Source organism: Poecilia formosa, unplaced genomic scaffold (genome assembly GCF_000485575.1).
Source record: "Poecilia formosa unplaced genomic scaffold, Poecilia_formosa-5.1.2 Scaffold309, whole genome shotgun sequence".
NCBI lineage: Eukaryota > Metazoa > Chordata > Actinopteri > Cyprinodontiformes > Poeciliidae > Poecilia > Poecilia formosa.
The window spans coordinates 625,900-640,734 of record NW_006800248.1 but is presented as its reverse complement, the minus strand read 5'-3'; the positions used below and the strand labels follow the sequence as shown (position 1 = coordinate 640,734).

At 39.9% G+C, this 14,835-nt stretch overlaps 1 protein-coding gene across 2 annotated transcripts; it reads left to right on the top strand.

Moving 5' to 3' along the window:
• The first annotated feature begins 569 nt into the window (after positions 1–569).
• On the top strand, positions 570–14,280 carry rab35b (RAB35, member RAS oncogene family b). 2 transcript variants are annotated; one of them, XM_007572861.2, is made up of 6 exons: positions 579–914; positions 3,354–3,404; positions 5,213–5,336; positions 10,340–10,464; positions 10,542–10,666; positions 12,140–14,280. In XM_007572861.2, exons 1-6 carry the CDS (start codon positions 863–865, stop codon positions 12,266–12,268), a joined length of 606 nt encoding a protein of 201 aa, XP_007572923.1. In that variant the 5' UTR covers positions 579–862; the 3' UTR covers positions 12,269–14,280. The 2 variants fall into 2 exon arrangements, with proteins under 2 accessions (XP_007572924.1, XP_007572923.1); XM_007572862.2 differs by lacking the exon at positions 10,542–10,666 and having other exon boundaries at positions 570–914; positions 12,140–12,246.
• The last annotated feature ends 555 nt before the right edge of the window (positions 14,281–14,835 follow it).

Here is a 14,835-nt window from a genome sequence, read left to right as displayed (position 1 = left end):
TATTACCCGCATTGGCTGAAATAACTTGAATGAAAACTTTTGGTCATGTCCCAGTCTAAATTTGCAATCTATTGCAGAACTATCAAACACTGCAGTTGATGTATTCCAGATAAAATTGAAGAATATGTTGCAGATGAGATAACTAAAATAAACAAACTGGTGACATAAATAGCAATATTAGTGGTTGTCAGACTTTTTAAAGAAGTACCACTCTAATATCAAGTTTACCAAAATAACATCTCAAGTTTTTCCACAACAGAAGCAGACATTGTATATTTTTTGTTTTGTTACAAAAGAAAAGTGACAAAAGAACAAAGCTAATTCTTTAGTTATATTTTTATTGACTGGATTAATGAAGCATAAAGTTTTCACTAAATTTCGTTGATTTATTTATTTTGTGTGTGTGTGTTGTTTGTTTTATACTAAAAAAATTCCAACAAAAATTTTCAACATGTATGATATTTTTTATTATTATTATTGTTAATAATAAAAAAATTAGAATAAACGATAAAAATAGTTCAGCCTTTCACTGATTCAGATGCTCCACATCTTGTTTTGTCCTATGCGTGCTATAGCTGGAGTCTGCGCAGTGAGGCCGGGTCACACTTGGGTGCAGCTCCGCTAGAGAAGGAAGCAGAGTTTCCGGCTGTTTGCAGCGGAGCAGGAGGATTGCTGACGCCGCGAAACCCCGAGAAAAACGCCACCGGCTCGGGGGGCTAGTAGTTTCAAGCTTCGGTTGTTATTCTTTTTTTCTTATCAGGGGACCTGGGGGCAGATAAATTTTCTACGGGACAGGGGGGACCTGAGCAACAAGCCAAGCGAAGAAGCTGCACAAGGCGGAGGTTAGCTACCAGCTACCGGCATGGCTAGGGACTACGATTACCTCTTCAAGCTGCTCATCATCGGTGACAGCGGTAAGCAGACGCCGGGGATGCGGGACGGGAAGTGGGCCTTGTCGAATTTTTTATTATATATATATATTATTATTATTTTTTATCAGAAGAGAGGGAGAAATACAGCGTTGCGCCACAGCACATTGTCTGAATGCGTTTACCGTGTGTCATTTTATGCCTTTGAGCGAAAATAATGAGGGAAATGTACACATCCGCCATGTTTCTGTGCCAGTGACAGGGCGGAGGTTGTGTGTCCGGACTGGGCATGTCAGGCCGGATACCGCCTCCACATCTTCTGAGGTTGTCTCACGAACGTTTCGGGTGTTGTTCGGTAGTTAGTGGGGCATTTATTGTATCTCCATAGCAATAGCCTCACTTTGACCTAAATAGTATCTGCCCCCAGGTCCCCTGTCTTATGTCAGTCTCATTTGGCCTCTTGGTTGTATCTGTTAGCTGAAGCTAAGCTAGCATCTCTGTTTCATGCTTGGCAATGTAAATAACTATTTCTAGACATTTTTATTTATGTTGTTGGTGTTAACTTATTGACTCAATTATTTATATTAATTATAAGTGCTTAATGTTGACTAAGTGGCGGGGAGCTGTCGTAGTGATTCAGTTTAGGTACCTGGTTAGCATGGAAGTCTGAACTCTGATTGTGGAAGAGTTAATCGCTGCAGCTGCCCAAACTGAAGTGAAAATAACAAAGTGGGCAGTATCAACACAAAGTATTAAGAGCAATCAGCCGCATGCTGTCATATGTACTCCCAACCCAGGCAAGAGAAATTCCCAGTCACAGCTAAAAGCTGTACTGGGGTGGTTGGAGCTACTCCACTGGCACTTTTGTAATTCAACTCCACCCTCTTTAGAAGCAACGTCTCATCCTGCTGGGGGTCTGATTTTGTTTGAGGTTGGGGGGGTCAATAATCTTTGCTTTCACTGACAGTTCCAAATCCTGGCACCACTAACCCATCAGCTGGCCGGCCACAGTGGAGAACAAGGCACATCTCTCACACAGGCTCCAGTGTCTCTTCAGCTGTGCTGCAACTGTCTGCTGTTTAGCACAGCTTATTTTTGAAAAGAATGGTTGAGCGGCAGGAAAATACAATTGTACTTCAAGCGGTCAACAGTCACCTGTTACATTTTGGCTAATAAAGCTTGTGCAGGGACTGGTGGTAATAATGTACTAATGAATCTCTTTCTGAACAGAAAGTAAAACACTGAAAAGTGTGTATTTTCTGTCCCCCTATTCATCTGCTTAATTTTGCTCAGATTTTAAGCAGAGCTGTAAATCAGCATTGGCCATAAAAGTTCTGATTAGTGGATCTCCACCGACCTCCATGGTTTTTAAGATATTTTAAATATTCAGTTGTGCTATTCCTATGGCTTACTACAGTAATTTTAATTCAACATCAGGTTAACGTGACCAGAGTTTTATGGAGTAACCCAACGGTGCCATTCCTCCATGCCACCGGTCAGCTGGATGAAAGACGACTCCTATATTTCCCCTCATACTTGCAGAAGAGAAAATTCTTTTTGAAAATATTTCTGATCACAAAAATAAAATAACATTCGTGTTGTGAAAACAAAACGTTTACCACTTGCCACTGTTAAAGTCACACAGTTTGAAAACTGCAGCTTGTAATCGCCGTGGTAGTGAAACCTTGGGAGTTTTTAACCAAGGTTACTGAAATCAGTTCAATCCAAAAATACTTTAATCTCCCAAAGGGAAGCTAAATGTTGTAAATCATACTGTACAGATGTCCTCTAGTTGTAGATGCTGATGGCTGTAGTGAGATGAGATTCTCACCCTGCAGTGCAGCTTGACGTGACCTCATTCATGTTCCATGTAATTGTGGCAAATATTTCATCGTATACCTGCGATAACTCCTGACAGTGGAGCTTATTCTAGTCAGAGAAAGTGATTTTTTTCTTTTTTTTTAGTCAGGCAGCTGGAAGCCACGATGTTTTCTGAAAACTCTCCTTTGAGGTTTTTCTATTGTTAGCCTGAACAAAACTCTGCACCATAGAGATCACAAGAGCCTGTGACCAATCAAATATTAGCTGCCTGCAACTACACAAAGGAACGGGCAGGACAGGAGGGCCTGAAGCAGAAAGGTGATCTGTTGAGGACAAAGCAGTGATCCCACTGTAAACATTGCTGTCCTCCTTTTTGTTTTCTTTAACTTGTGATGTACATAGTTTCTCTGCTCCTTTTAGGTGTTTTAGTTTGTTACACTTTAGCTATAAATCTAATTGAGCTCATGAGGTGTCTGTATAAGTTGACTTTAAAGTCGGTACACTAACTGCTGCTGTCGTCATCACATGATGTCTACGATACGAACCCACGTTAAACTCTTGAGTTACACCCGTAGGCCGTACCAAACCGTCTGAGACGAGGACGGGAGGCTTTAGGAACCTGCTGCGCTCTAAACCTTTTCCTGTGTTTTGTTTCTTTTTCAGGAGTGGGAAAGAGCAGTCTCCTTTTGCGCTTCGCAGACAACACATTTTCAGGTTTGTGGCTTCACCCTTGCCTCACACCTCGCCTTAACAAATTGTCACATCACAGCCACAAACCACAGAGGATCCTTTGGGGAGTTTTATATGGCAAACCATAGCTGGTCCTCTGTCCAGTGAAGTGAAACTCGTTTAGAGCTATTAATGTTTGGAAAAAAAGGACATGATTGTTGAGTGATTTTAAAGCAATTTGTCATGTAAATAAATAAAAAAAAAACACAGTTTAATTTCTGGTTTTAGGTTTTAAAGTAAATTAAAAACAAAAGCTTTGCAAAAAAGAAGATGCATACATTTTCTTCTATGGGATCTTGATATTTGTGGAAAATTTGGTCTAAAACAATATTAGTGCTAAATTTAGTGGCATTTTGCTGTGGAGATTCAGTGCTGCCATTCCATAAAACAAACACTTGTAGCTGCTAATACCCATCTATTTATCATAATATATCATAATATTATTTTTAATCCATCAAATCACTGCAGTTTTATCTGCATTCTGCCAAATTACATGAAGCTGAAAAGATGTTCAATATTTAACTGTAAGAGGTTTTCATATCGTATAGAATCAGCTATTTGTTAATATTTTAGCAGTTTAAGTAGTTTTATCAATATATTTGGCCACAACTGGCCTTTTTAAAACATTCTCAATCTTGAAAATGAGTGACAGTGAAACACTGTCACTGTTTCAAACTCACTGTCACAGGCAGCGACAGTGAGTTTGTGCTTCCTGACCTTCCTGACCTTGAAAGTGCCTTCCCCACATGGAAACACAGTGGTGGCAGAGTCATGCTTTGGGGAAGCTGGGCAAATTTGATGGGATGATGGATGGAGTTAAATACAGACCGATGCTGGAGCAAAGGCTTGAAAAGGAGGCAGATGTTTACCTTTCTGTTGGACGTGGATCCTGAACACACAGCCAGCGCTGCAGTTGAATGGTTTATATCAAACCGTATTCATGGGTTAGAACGGCCAAGTCAAAGTTTAGGACAGTCTAAAAATGCTTTCCGTCTAATCTGGCTAAGATTGAGCTGTTTCATAAAGACGGACGGAGAACATTTTCAGTCTCCTGATGTACAAAAGTCATAGTAAATACTGAGGACGCACCGATTAACTTGTTCATGACCGATGCCAACACTGATGCCTGAGGGTTAGTTCTGGCCGTTAATCATCCCATAGAGACTAACAATGCTGAATTTACTTAAAACTTTTTATTCTTTTTATACAGACAAAGCGGTAAATGTACTGAATTATAATTATATTTGCTAACGCTGCACCAGTACAGAACATTTAACTATAGTGTCACAAAATGTAAAAACACTTTAATTTGTTCAGTCAGTGGAATTAGAACAACAGCCAACTTAAAATAAGTAAAAGAAACAAAAACAGGATGACTACTTTGGTCAAACATGTAAAAATAAACCTCAACAAATCTTCTTTCAAATGGTTAGAAAGTACAATTAGGAATTCTAAATATAACGTAAAATAAATAATAAAGCATGATGTCGCTCAGAGCATAAAAAATGTAATTAGACTGAATAGATCTGCCCTTATGGATAGGGCAGATTGTCATAGATACCTGATCTAGAATCTTGAGTAGAAAGTAGGGGGTTGAGTAGAAATGCATGTCACAGTTTTACATATTTAACTGTTACAAAACTCCAAACCCCATATCCTCCATAAAAACAGTGACGCTTGCGGCTGCAATGTGACAAAATGTTGAAAACGTCACAGGGTACGAATACTTTAACAACATTCCTCCACATCTGCACGTGCCGCTCTCTACATCCGTCTCCATCTGCTGCTCACAGGTAGCTACATCACCACGATAGGCGTGGACTTCAAGATCCGGACGGTGGAGATCAACGGCGAGAAGGTGAAGCTGCAGATCTGGGACACGGCGGGCCAGGAACGCTTTCGCACCATCACCTCCACGTGAGTAGAGCCGCCACTCCACGCTGCCGATCGAAGCCTCGGGAGGCACTCTGTGGTCGTCAAATGAGATATTATATGAGGGGAGCAGCTGGCAGGCAGCAACAGTGAGTTTGTGCTTCGCCGTGAAACTGGGTGGGATTCCCCCACAGATCCTAATTACAGATGGAAGAGGGAGGTTCCTCGCTGTGCAACGGCAACAGCTGCACTTACACTTTTTGGTCCGTATGCCTTGGGGCTCGCTCTGATTTCTAACCGCTTGGACACTTTAAAACTCGACTGTTTGTCAGGTTTTGTTTTATCTTCCAATTAGCCGCTGTGAAACATCACTGCTCACCTAACAGCGTTTAGATCAGTCAGAAGCAGCAACTACGTTATAAAGGACAACAGTTTGTTCTTGGGGTTCACCTTTAATCTATGCTGCATCATTTGTCCCAACTAAAACATTTTGCAACATGTTGTGAATGAGAATCAGATGCATCCCAGTGATGCAAGGGTAGATAAAACAGCAGGGTTTTTTTTTTTTTAATTTCATATACTGATCATAAAAACGATAGTTAAAGCAAAGCCTGGCCCTGACGAGACAGACTTCTCTACAGAAGTTGCAGTCAGTGCTTCGCAAAATGCTGTTGCCGTTAGCTGTGCTTTCGTTTTGTTAACTTCCTGCATGTTATGATTTTGTGACAATATTGTCTGTTCCTATTACTGGATAAACTTGAAAATCGTTTCAGAAACTGCTCCGTTCAACGGAGCACTGCTGTGTGATGCATGCGAGTTGCTTTGGGATCGTAAACCATTCATGCAGAAATCTCATTGCACTTGCATTTAATTCGTAATATGAATTACCACACAGAAAAAATAAATGGATTTCTTGAAATCATTACGGCAATACTCGATTCAAAAAATCTGAACTGAGTGTCAATTAGGCCTGATGGAATAAGCAGTAAATCAGTTAATCAATATGTTTGAACTAGCTCAATAATTTCCCTTTGCATGATTTGTCATTTTTCTCTTTTCTCTCTTTCTACCAAAAACTGGATGACAAAAATTCTCAATTTTGTGTTTTGCCCCCTTTTTTGAAGAAGTAGAAGAACAATGTTCTTTATGGATGGTTTATAATTCATTTTATTGCTTCTGTTGTTTTGATTTATTTTGGATATTTAAAATGTTTTCCAGTTCCAGTATTTAAATGATCATTATAATTTAAAGTTTATTGACCTTGAAGAATATGTTCTTCCATTATTATGCCATTACCATTATGTTACTTGAAAATGGTCTCAAAACAACAATATTAATGTTTATCGCAGTAAATTCTGGGACAATTTATCATCCAGCAAAATTAGTTATCGTGAAAGTTCTAGTATCAATATCTGGTGTGTGAACGTTTCTAAGGAAAACATGAAATCGTTGTGGCCCACACGATATGACCTCAAGATATGCGCAGCGTGGACAACTATGGTTTATAGACAATTGTGCCCTATATAAGTACATCTAGTTTTTAAAGTTAGTAAGGGTGAGTTAGGAGTGAACATCACACTTTCCTGTCACTACACCCCCACCCCAATATCCACCCCAGATGAATCATCAGTTCATCTTTGAGCTGCAGTGTTGAGAGTGATTTCATTCTCCATTAATTTGAATAATCCGGCAACAAACTGAACCCAAGTGACTACACTGCTGCAGGACTCCATCAGTTCCTCAGTCCAGCAGAATGAGCTCAGGAAGGCAAAGCATCCAAAACATCTCAAGTGATTAACGTTCCCTAGGTAATGATGTCGATGGTAGACGTCTTTTCCTCGTTATACAATGTGTTCAGTGTTCTGTTGCTGTTGCCTACCTGAATGTCTCTTGTTAGAGAGCCAGTCTCCTATGAAACTGAAACTATGAACTTTGTAATTTAAACAAGTTGACACTAGGTTTGGGCAATATTTATTTAACACTGTTCAGACTTTGGTGAAAATATTTAATTAATGGTATTATTATCTACCTCTATAAAAGCCTGTGGTTTTGATTCACTACATATTACATGTCAGTTTAAGATCATAAAGTCTATAATGGATTTGTATTATATTAAAGGGGCACTATAGGCATATAGTAGCATTTTATAGCGCAGTCAAGTAACTGTTAACTTTTTTTTGTAAAAAATACTGTTTATATCATACTTGACTTTGTAATTTAATGCCTTGAAATTGGGCCTGTCTCTTTAAGAAGCTCCTGCTCTTTCTGAAACTCCACCCCCAGGAAGTCATCACATCACTCTTCTATTAACTTTTAGCAACATTTTACCAGCTTTGCACTGAGAAGTAACTCCTGTAATGAGGTCAGCTGATGCTCAGCTCCACCAGGTGTTTGCTAATTGCTGCTGGCTAGTCTGAAGGAGCTGAGTGGGGCGAGGGGTGCTCTACGAGGTGGAAACTCAGTAGCTTGAAAGCTGCAGCTCTAAGGAGGAGCAGCGCTTTGAAGGCGGAGCTAGATCCACCCAGGCATTTATTACATCTGAATGGTTGCCATGGGAGATTAAAAGATTTCTCAAACATGCATGAAAGAATGAAGGCAACACTCCAGGTATGTTTTAGATTAGTGAATAACATAACACGATGTAATGCTCAAGAATGTTAATTTTTTACATAATACTGCTCTTTAAGATGTTGTGGAACAAAGTCATCTAAGTCACATTTAAACAGATGAGCGTTAAAAACAAGTTCTTCATGTTGGTGTAAGGATGCAGAATCAGTGCCTCTACACAAGACGTGGCTGTAGAGAAAGTAATGCCAGGAAGTGCATTTTTTGGGGGGGTTATTTTTGTTTGAATTCATCCCATTAGTACACAGGCCTCATCAGGTCTTAGCAGGCTGCAAACCTTTCAGCTGAAGACTTGCTACCAAATGATCATGTGCACACTGTGACTCAGTGGGTCATCTTCGTATTCTTGTTGGTTTCCAGCATCGTTTTTGCTGGAAACGATGCATGTTGAAGTGCTTCAAGTTGCCTAAAATCTGTGTGTCAGGGTATGAATGTACACACACCAGGACTGCAGATGAGTCTGTGTGTATATATTTAGTCAACAGTGTCCAGGTTCAGTTAATTTACCACACAGAAGGCAAAACGGGCTCTGTCAGATTTTATCTTCATGGATCACAGGCTTTATACTTCTGCTCTGTCACATTCGTGTTGTCATGGTTAGAGAATGCCTCACAGTGTTTTTCCTGGTTTCAGCTTCCACTATTTCACTCTCCACACCTCTTGCTGAATTTGTAAGAGTTTTTATAATGGCATAATATATTTTTGTTAAAGCAAAGATTTACACTGATCTGAGGTTTCTGGCTGTTTTCTAGTCAATTTAAGTGGAGTAATGTAACTTAAAATCTCAGTTCTTAAGGCGTTTTCACTTAAAGCTGCAGAAGAAGGTCTTGGTGCTGTCAATCAAGCTTGTGCTGTGTGATTGAATCACACAGGCCAAAACAACTGCACCAAGAAGGAGGTGGTCTCTGTACTGTTCCAACTCTAGAGCCGATGACTTGCGATGTCAGTGTGATCCAACAGCCACCACGCTTATACTGCAAGCTTGAACCAGAGCTGATTTCCTGTCCCTTTGTGAGTTTAGCAGGGACAGACGGGTTCTTACACGCTGCAGTTAGCTCAAACCAGCTAGTAAGACGTAAATGGACCACTGCAGCGAGGACGAGCAGGAAGTCAACTCGTCTTGAAGGAATAAAGTCATGAGGTGGTGTGGATGTTTCAGCCCCTGAGGAGGACTACGGTGCCAGTTTACCAGGCCTCCAGGAATCCCTGTGCAGAACATGATGCCTGTTCAGGCTGATTGTTACCGGCACTGAAGTGGAGTGTTGTTGCACCTCATTACGTCCTAAATGAATTTTGCTGTGGATGTGGATTGTTGGGTTATGACCTGCTAGGACCGCTCGGGAAGAACAACCTGCAGAGGAGTCGAGTAGTGAACAGTTACAACTTTGATGTTTTTTGAGATGTAAAAATTTAACAAATATTCTAAGGATTATAAGTAACAAGTTATTGAATAAAGAGGTTCAGCTTTGTGTAATGTATTTTTTTGTTTTGTTTTGTTTTGTTTTCCTGGAGAAAAGGTTTAGTCTGGCTGTGTGTGTGTGTGTGTGTGTGTCCACCTACCTGCTGTCCTTTTACTGTTGGACATTTTGGACAAAATTGGTTAGCAAAGCAGAATCCCCATACAGTCCCACCGAACAGGAAGGCTGACAAAAGCTTCTTTGTGTGTGTTTGATGCGCCCTCTCTCCACACTTCACCTAAATATCGGACTTATAACCAAACTAATTATTGAGGCTGCACTTAGCTAACAAGTATTGGCCCTTTTAATCTTTTTATTGAAATTGCAGGTTGATTACATTCAAAATTGAGATTTGTCCCCATCTTCTGGACGCCAGCTACAATACAAAAAAAGAAAAAGAAAAAAAAAGACTGCCAGCTTTGTCTACTGGCACCACTGGTATAAAATCTGCTCAACTAAATATTTCTATAATATTTAGGTCTGGGGGCTGAAAGGTTTATTTTTTCTTTCCATTGGCTCCCTGTAGCTCAGACTTTAGAATACTTCCTTTAGTTTATAAATTGCTGAACGGCCCAGCATTACAATACTTTAGAGATCTTGTATCAATCTCCCAGAACCTCTTAGGTCTTCTGGTGATACAAACCAGAACCAATTGGTATGTGTGCTGTTAACAATAGTATCTCCTTTGTTGCCAACTTATCTCCGTTGTCGCTATACTTAGCAACTTTTCAGACAAAATAAATTGGTATTGGCTAAAATTGGAATTGGCACGTCAGGCTTCTTACAGATTGGCTAGAAAACTGCAACTGGTGAACCTATAATTAGCCAGGGGAGCTTTCTAATTTGTGTTTTGTCTTTATGTATTAATTCTATTTGCTGAATCACTAATTGCCTCACACGTTTATGTGTCCAACACCTTCCAAAGACAAACGGGTGCCAACACAAATGTTGTTTTCCCTTCTCCAGATATTACAGAGGAACGCACGGGGTCATAGTGGTCTACGACGTCACGAGCGCCGAGTCCTTCGTCAACGTCAAACGATGGTTACATGAAATCAACCAGAACTGCGACGACGTCTGCCGAATATTAGGTGGGTCTCGCGCCGCCGAAGGAGACCCAGCTGAAAGCAGAGACGATCAGAACCTGTGATGTGTTTCCTCGTTTCAGTGGGAAACAAGAACGACGACCCCAGCTCGAAGGTGGTTGAGACGACCGACGCGCAGAAGTTTGCGGAACAGATGGGAATCAGCCTGTTTGAGACGAGCGCGAAAGAAAATATCAACGTTGAAGAGGTGAGGCAGCTTCTTCTCGAAGTGCAGAGTCATTTTCTAAAAGTACTCCCACTTATGACAGAAACGATGCATTTTACTGGAGTTCACAACTGTGTTTTGATTTCTGAAGCCTTTTACAAATAAAAATCCAAAAGGCATGGCATGATTCAGTTTCACCTTAGAGTATCTACCAGCTTTTTACATCTAAACATTTACATTTTTCTCCATCCTTCTCTATATACAATAGTCCGATTGTCAGTTGTATTTAGCCCTGGACTTTGACTGGACTGTTTTCTTCTCGTCTCAGCAGTTTCTCCACTGTTGCCAACTGTATTTAGCAACTTTTCCGACAAAAACATCTGCCAAAATCGGGACAGTTCAGCCTTTTAAAAGATCGGTAATCAATCTTTTAAAAAATAACTGTAATCGGTGCAACTCCAGCTTTAATATTTTAGTTTATAATACAGAGGCCATGCTTCTCACTATCTGTGGCTGTCAAAGCAGACCAACATCAACACTGTACACCTATGTATGTTTTATATTCACCAAGCTTATGGCACATTGAGTGTTTTTCTGATGAACTTCTCTGTTCTGTTTACCAATTAGATGACTACTGAAGCTTACATTGCCTTGTATTTAGGGGTGTCAGAGTAAAGGGATTGAATGCAAATAGCTACTTCCTTTGTATGTTAAATATTTTTGCATGATTTTCACATTCACAATTCAATTCAGAAATATTGACTGAAGACGCTCTGTTTTCCCAAGACAGCCTCCTTTCACTTCATAGTTAATCTTCTGTTTGTTTTTGGTTTGTCATATAAAATTCCATTTGCTGTTTGAACATTGTTTTATATTTTTGTGTTGTATTAATCAGGCCTTCCAGGCTTCCATAAGTTTTTGTGTTTTTTTTTTTTTTCTTTTTAACTATCAAACTCACTGACTTTTATGCTGCTACACTAGAAATATTTGCAAGGAATATTACAGAAAAAAAGACGACAAGCATAAATACAAACATTTTGATTCCTTAAACTAAAAATAGTTCGATCTTTTTTTGTTTGTTTGTTTGATTTACTCTGATCAGATGTACTGTGATTTACATATTGATCACACACTGTTGATGCGTTCCAGTTGTGGTTGGAAATGGGAAATTAAAACTTCCAAGTTTGGAAGTTTTGGCTGGAATGCTCACCAGAAGTCACACTTTTAACTTAATGCCAAGTCAGGCTGAGTAGTAGAAGTAAGAAATACTGCCACCTGCAGGTGGGAGGTAGCACTCGGTGAAGCCCAAGGTTTTTGACCATTTTTGCAAAATATTTGCAAGAAACTCACATTTATGCACGGGCACAAAATAAAAGTGGGGATCTTTTAATCACTGTGATCGTGGAATTTATTAATTTAAAATAAATCCAGCGTTGCATCAGCCTCTTTCCAAAATGGAAAAAATAAAAGAAAGTCCTCCAAACACTTTGTAATTGTCATATTGTTGCTTTGCAGATGTTCAACTGCATCACAGAGCTGGTGCTAAAAGCCAAGAAGGAGGTTCTAGCCAAGCAGCAGCAGCAGCAACAGAACGACGTGGTCAAACTCACCCGGAACAGTAAACGGAAGAAAAAGTGCTGCTAGCAAAAGCGAGCGGTGAACGGCCGGAGGCATCTCCTCTCCACACACTCACACACCACACCATGGGACTCAGAGCATCTAAATTAAAGAGCAGATAAAGATTTAATGAATATACAGTTTAAAAAAAAGAAACAAAAATAAAAAATAAAATAAATGGAAATATTGTCCCCTTTGGACAAACTAATCATGAAGACTTTAAAAAAACAGAAAAGGAAAGAAAAAAAAAAAGAATTTGTACAGATTTTTATGAAACGTCAGATCAGGTTTTATTTGGAAGGCATCAGATAAGCACTGTTTGACCTGAGCTCCTCGTTTTCGTTGAAGAATCTGAAGCCGACGTCTGACGGACACAAAGCTCAGATTTCCGTCTGCGTACTCCGCCCCCCCCGTCTTACCCTCCTATCAGTATCTCATCTCTCCTTCCCGTTCCGCCGCACACAGGACGCTCCGGGCCGAGGCCGGCTCCGAACCTGAGGGGGGGAGGACTCGTTTCCTTTAGACTTTTTCATTTAATTAGTTTTTTTCTTCTTTTTTTTCTCTTCCCCATGGGCGGAGTGAGGACTTTGCGCATGGCTGCGAAAGAAAGAACTCCTCATGTGTTTAAAAGTGCGTACATTTCATCCGCCCGCCTGGCCAACAGATCATGAACTTCTCAGTTTCGTTGTCGGGGGAAACGAGCCCAACGATGAAGTTGATTAGCACGTTTAGCAGTTAACCTAAAGGACTGAACTGGTGTTTTCTCATGTTTTTCTTTTCTCTCTGTATTTTGCCAAGCTTCCCCTTCCTTAATCACTTATCTTCCAGTAGCGCTGAGCCAATGTTAACTGATCTCATGTTTTCCATTGTTTTTGTGTTTTATTTTCTCTGTGCAGCAGAGCAGGTGAACCACTCCCAGAGCTCCCATTGCACTGTTCACTGCAGTCTTACTTCCCCTTCCGTTTTGCTTTAAACCTTTTTTTTTTTTAACAAAACAAAGATACTGCCAATATTATAAAACAAAGAAAATCTATATAAATATATTAGCTCGGCAGAGCCTCTCATTGGACTGTTGCCATAGCGGCCGTTGGCTGGCCAGGATACAGGGTGAATCGGCGTCTGATGGGACCCTGTTGAGTCCTCAGGAAATGCTCCCTCCCTCTGTTCTTCTTGTTCTTCTTCTTCTTCTTCTTCTGTGTTGCTGCCGCCAGCCTTGTATTCCCTCATCGCCCACATATCAGCACCTCGCAGCGACCGACTCACCATCTGCAAGAAGAAACCCGCCATCGCTGTGTCCTCTCCTCCAGACCGGACTGTGGACTGGGGTTGTTTTCTTTCTGTTCTGTTTTAATTTTATGTAGTTTTTTTTATTGTTTTTTTGGACATGTAACTTTGTTTTGCAGATTTTTTTTTCTTTTGGTAAAAACTAACGAGAACTGACTGTGTTCTCGCCATCAACAGTGACTAATGCCATGTTTTGATCTCCATCACCAGCCCTCCCCCCTCCCTCCTCCTCAACCTGTTCAAGTGTTAGCAGTCAGTTTTCGGTGTCCATGGCGACAACATGGCAGAACGAGCGGCAGCACTGGATCCCCTGCATCTGGACCTGACTCATGTTTTCCCATCAGCATCTATTACTGACATTTATTGTTATTGTTTTTTTTGTTTTTTTTAATTGGGAGAGCTTTACTGAGATGGAGGAGGAGGAAATACTCTGAGCGGGTTCTGGTGGGTTCACACCAACAGGTATCAGAAAGCCCACACTTTGATTTCTCTCTACCGTGTGTATGTAGTGCACACATGGTGTATAGTGTATATATACAAATGTGTGTTTATATTCAATATAAAAGATACACACATGATTGGCGCACCAAATCGTGCATGTGCTGCACATGCCTCGTGTGCTGGGGTCATGAAACGACACACTCGTCAGCTGTGGTTCGCTGTACACTGGAGAAATAAAGATGTACTATTCAGTTTTCCCTACATGAATTAAATCAGTAATAAACGTTTTAAAGAAATAAATATTTGACACATAATGATTGATTTTTGTCCCGAGTTCATTTTAGCAATCTCTGTTTTTGTTTTTTTCTGAAGATGGTGTAAAGTTTGAATTGGTGTTTAGGTTGATTTTGAAGCCTGGCGAAAGCAATAAGGAAGCAAAAATAATTGCAGTTTAATAAATAGTGCACTAAATATATTGATATGACTGTCACCTTTCTAAAATAATGGCTTAACTTTTTTTTTTTAAATCACATCTTTTTTTCTCCAAAAGATCATTTATACAAAAACAATCACTTTTGGAAAAAACAACAACAAAAAAAACAACTTGGGCCACTTTTTAAGGACACATATCTTTTGTTCTGTAAAAAAACAATTTTGAAAATCCTAAAACAAAATCAAGAAATATAGCAGTCAGTAAGTGCTTCACTCACCTTTGTTTTTTAAATGTTTTTGTAAATTTGGTTCCCAACAAAATGTTCTTTCATTCTCGCTACTAGATCAGTTTTGGAGTGTGGAATTTTTTCATGTTTTTTTTCTTCATATGTTCTTGGTATAACACTAAAAGGCATTTTGCAGTAAGCGATATTTTG

What these genes read in the sequence shown, in the direction of transcription:
- rab35b (XM_007572861.2), top strand. Translation starts at nt 863, where the DNA reads ATGGCTAGGGACTACGATTACCTCTTCAAGCTGCTCATCATCGGTGAC. An exon ending in GCTCATCATCGGTGACAGCG is followed by an intron (nt 915 to 3,353) that starts GTAAGCAGACGC and finishes TTTCTTTTTCAG; the next exon opens with GAGTGGGAAAGAGCAGTCTC. An exon ending in AAAATATCAACGTTGAAGAG is followed by an intron (nt 10,667 to 12,139) that starts GTGAGGCAGCTT and finishes GTTGCTTTGCAG; the next exon opens with ATGTTCAACTGCATCACAGA.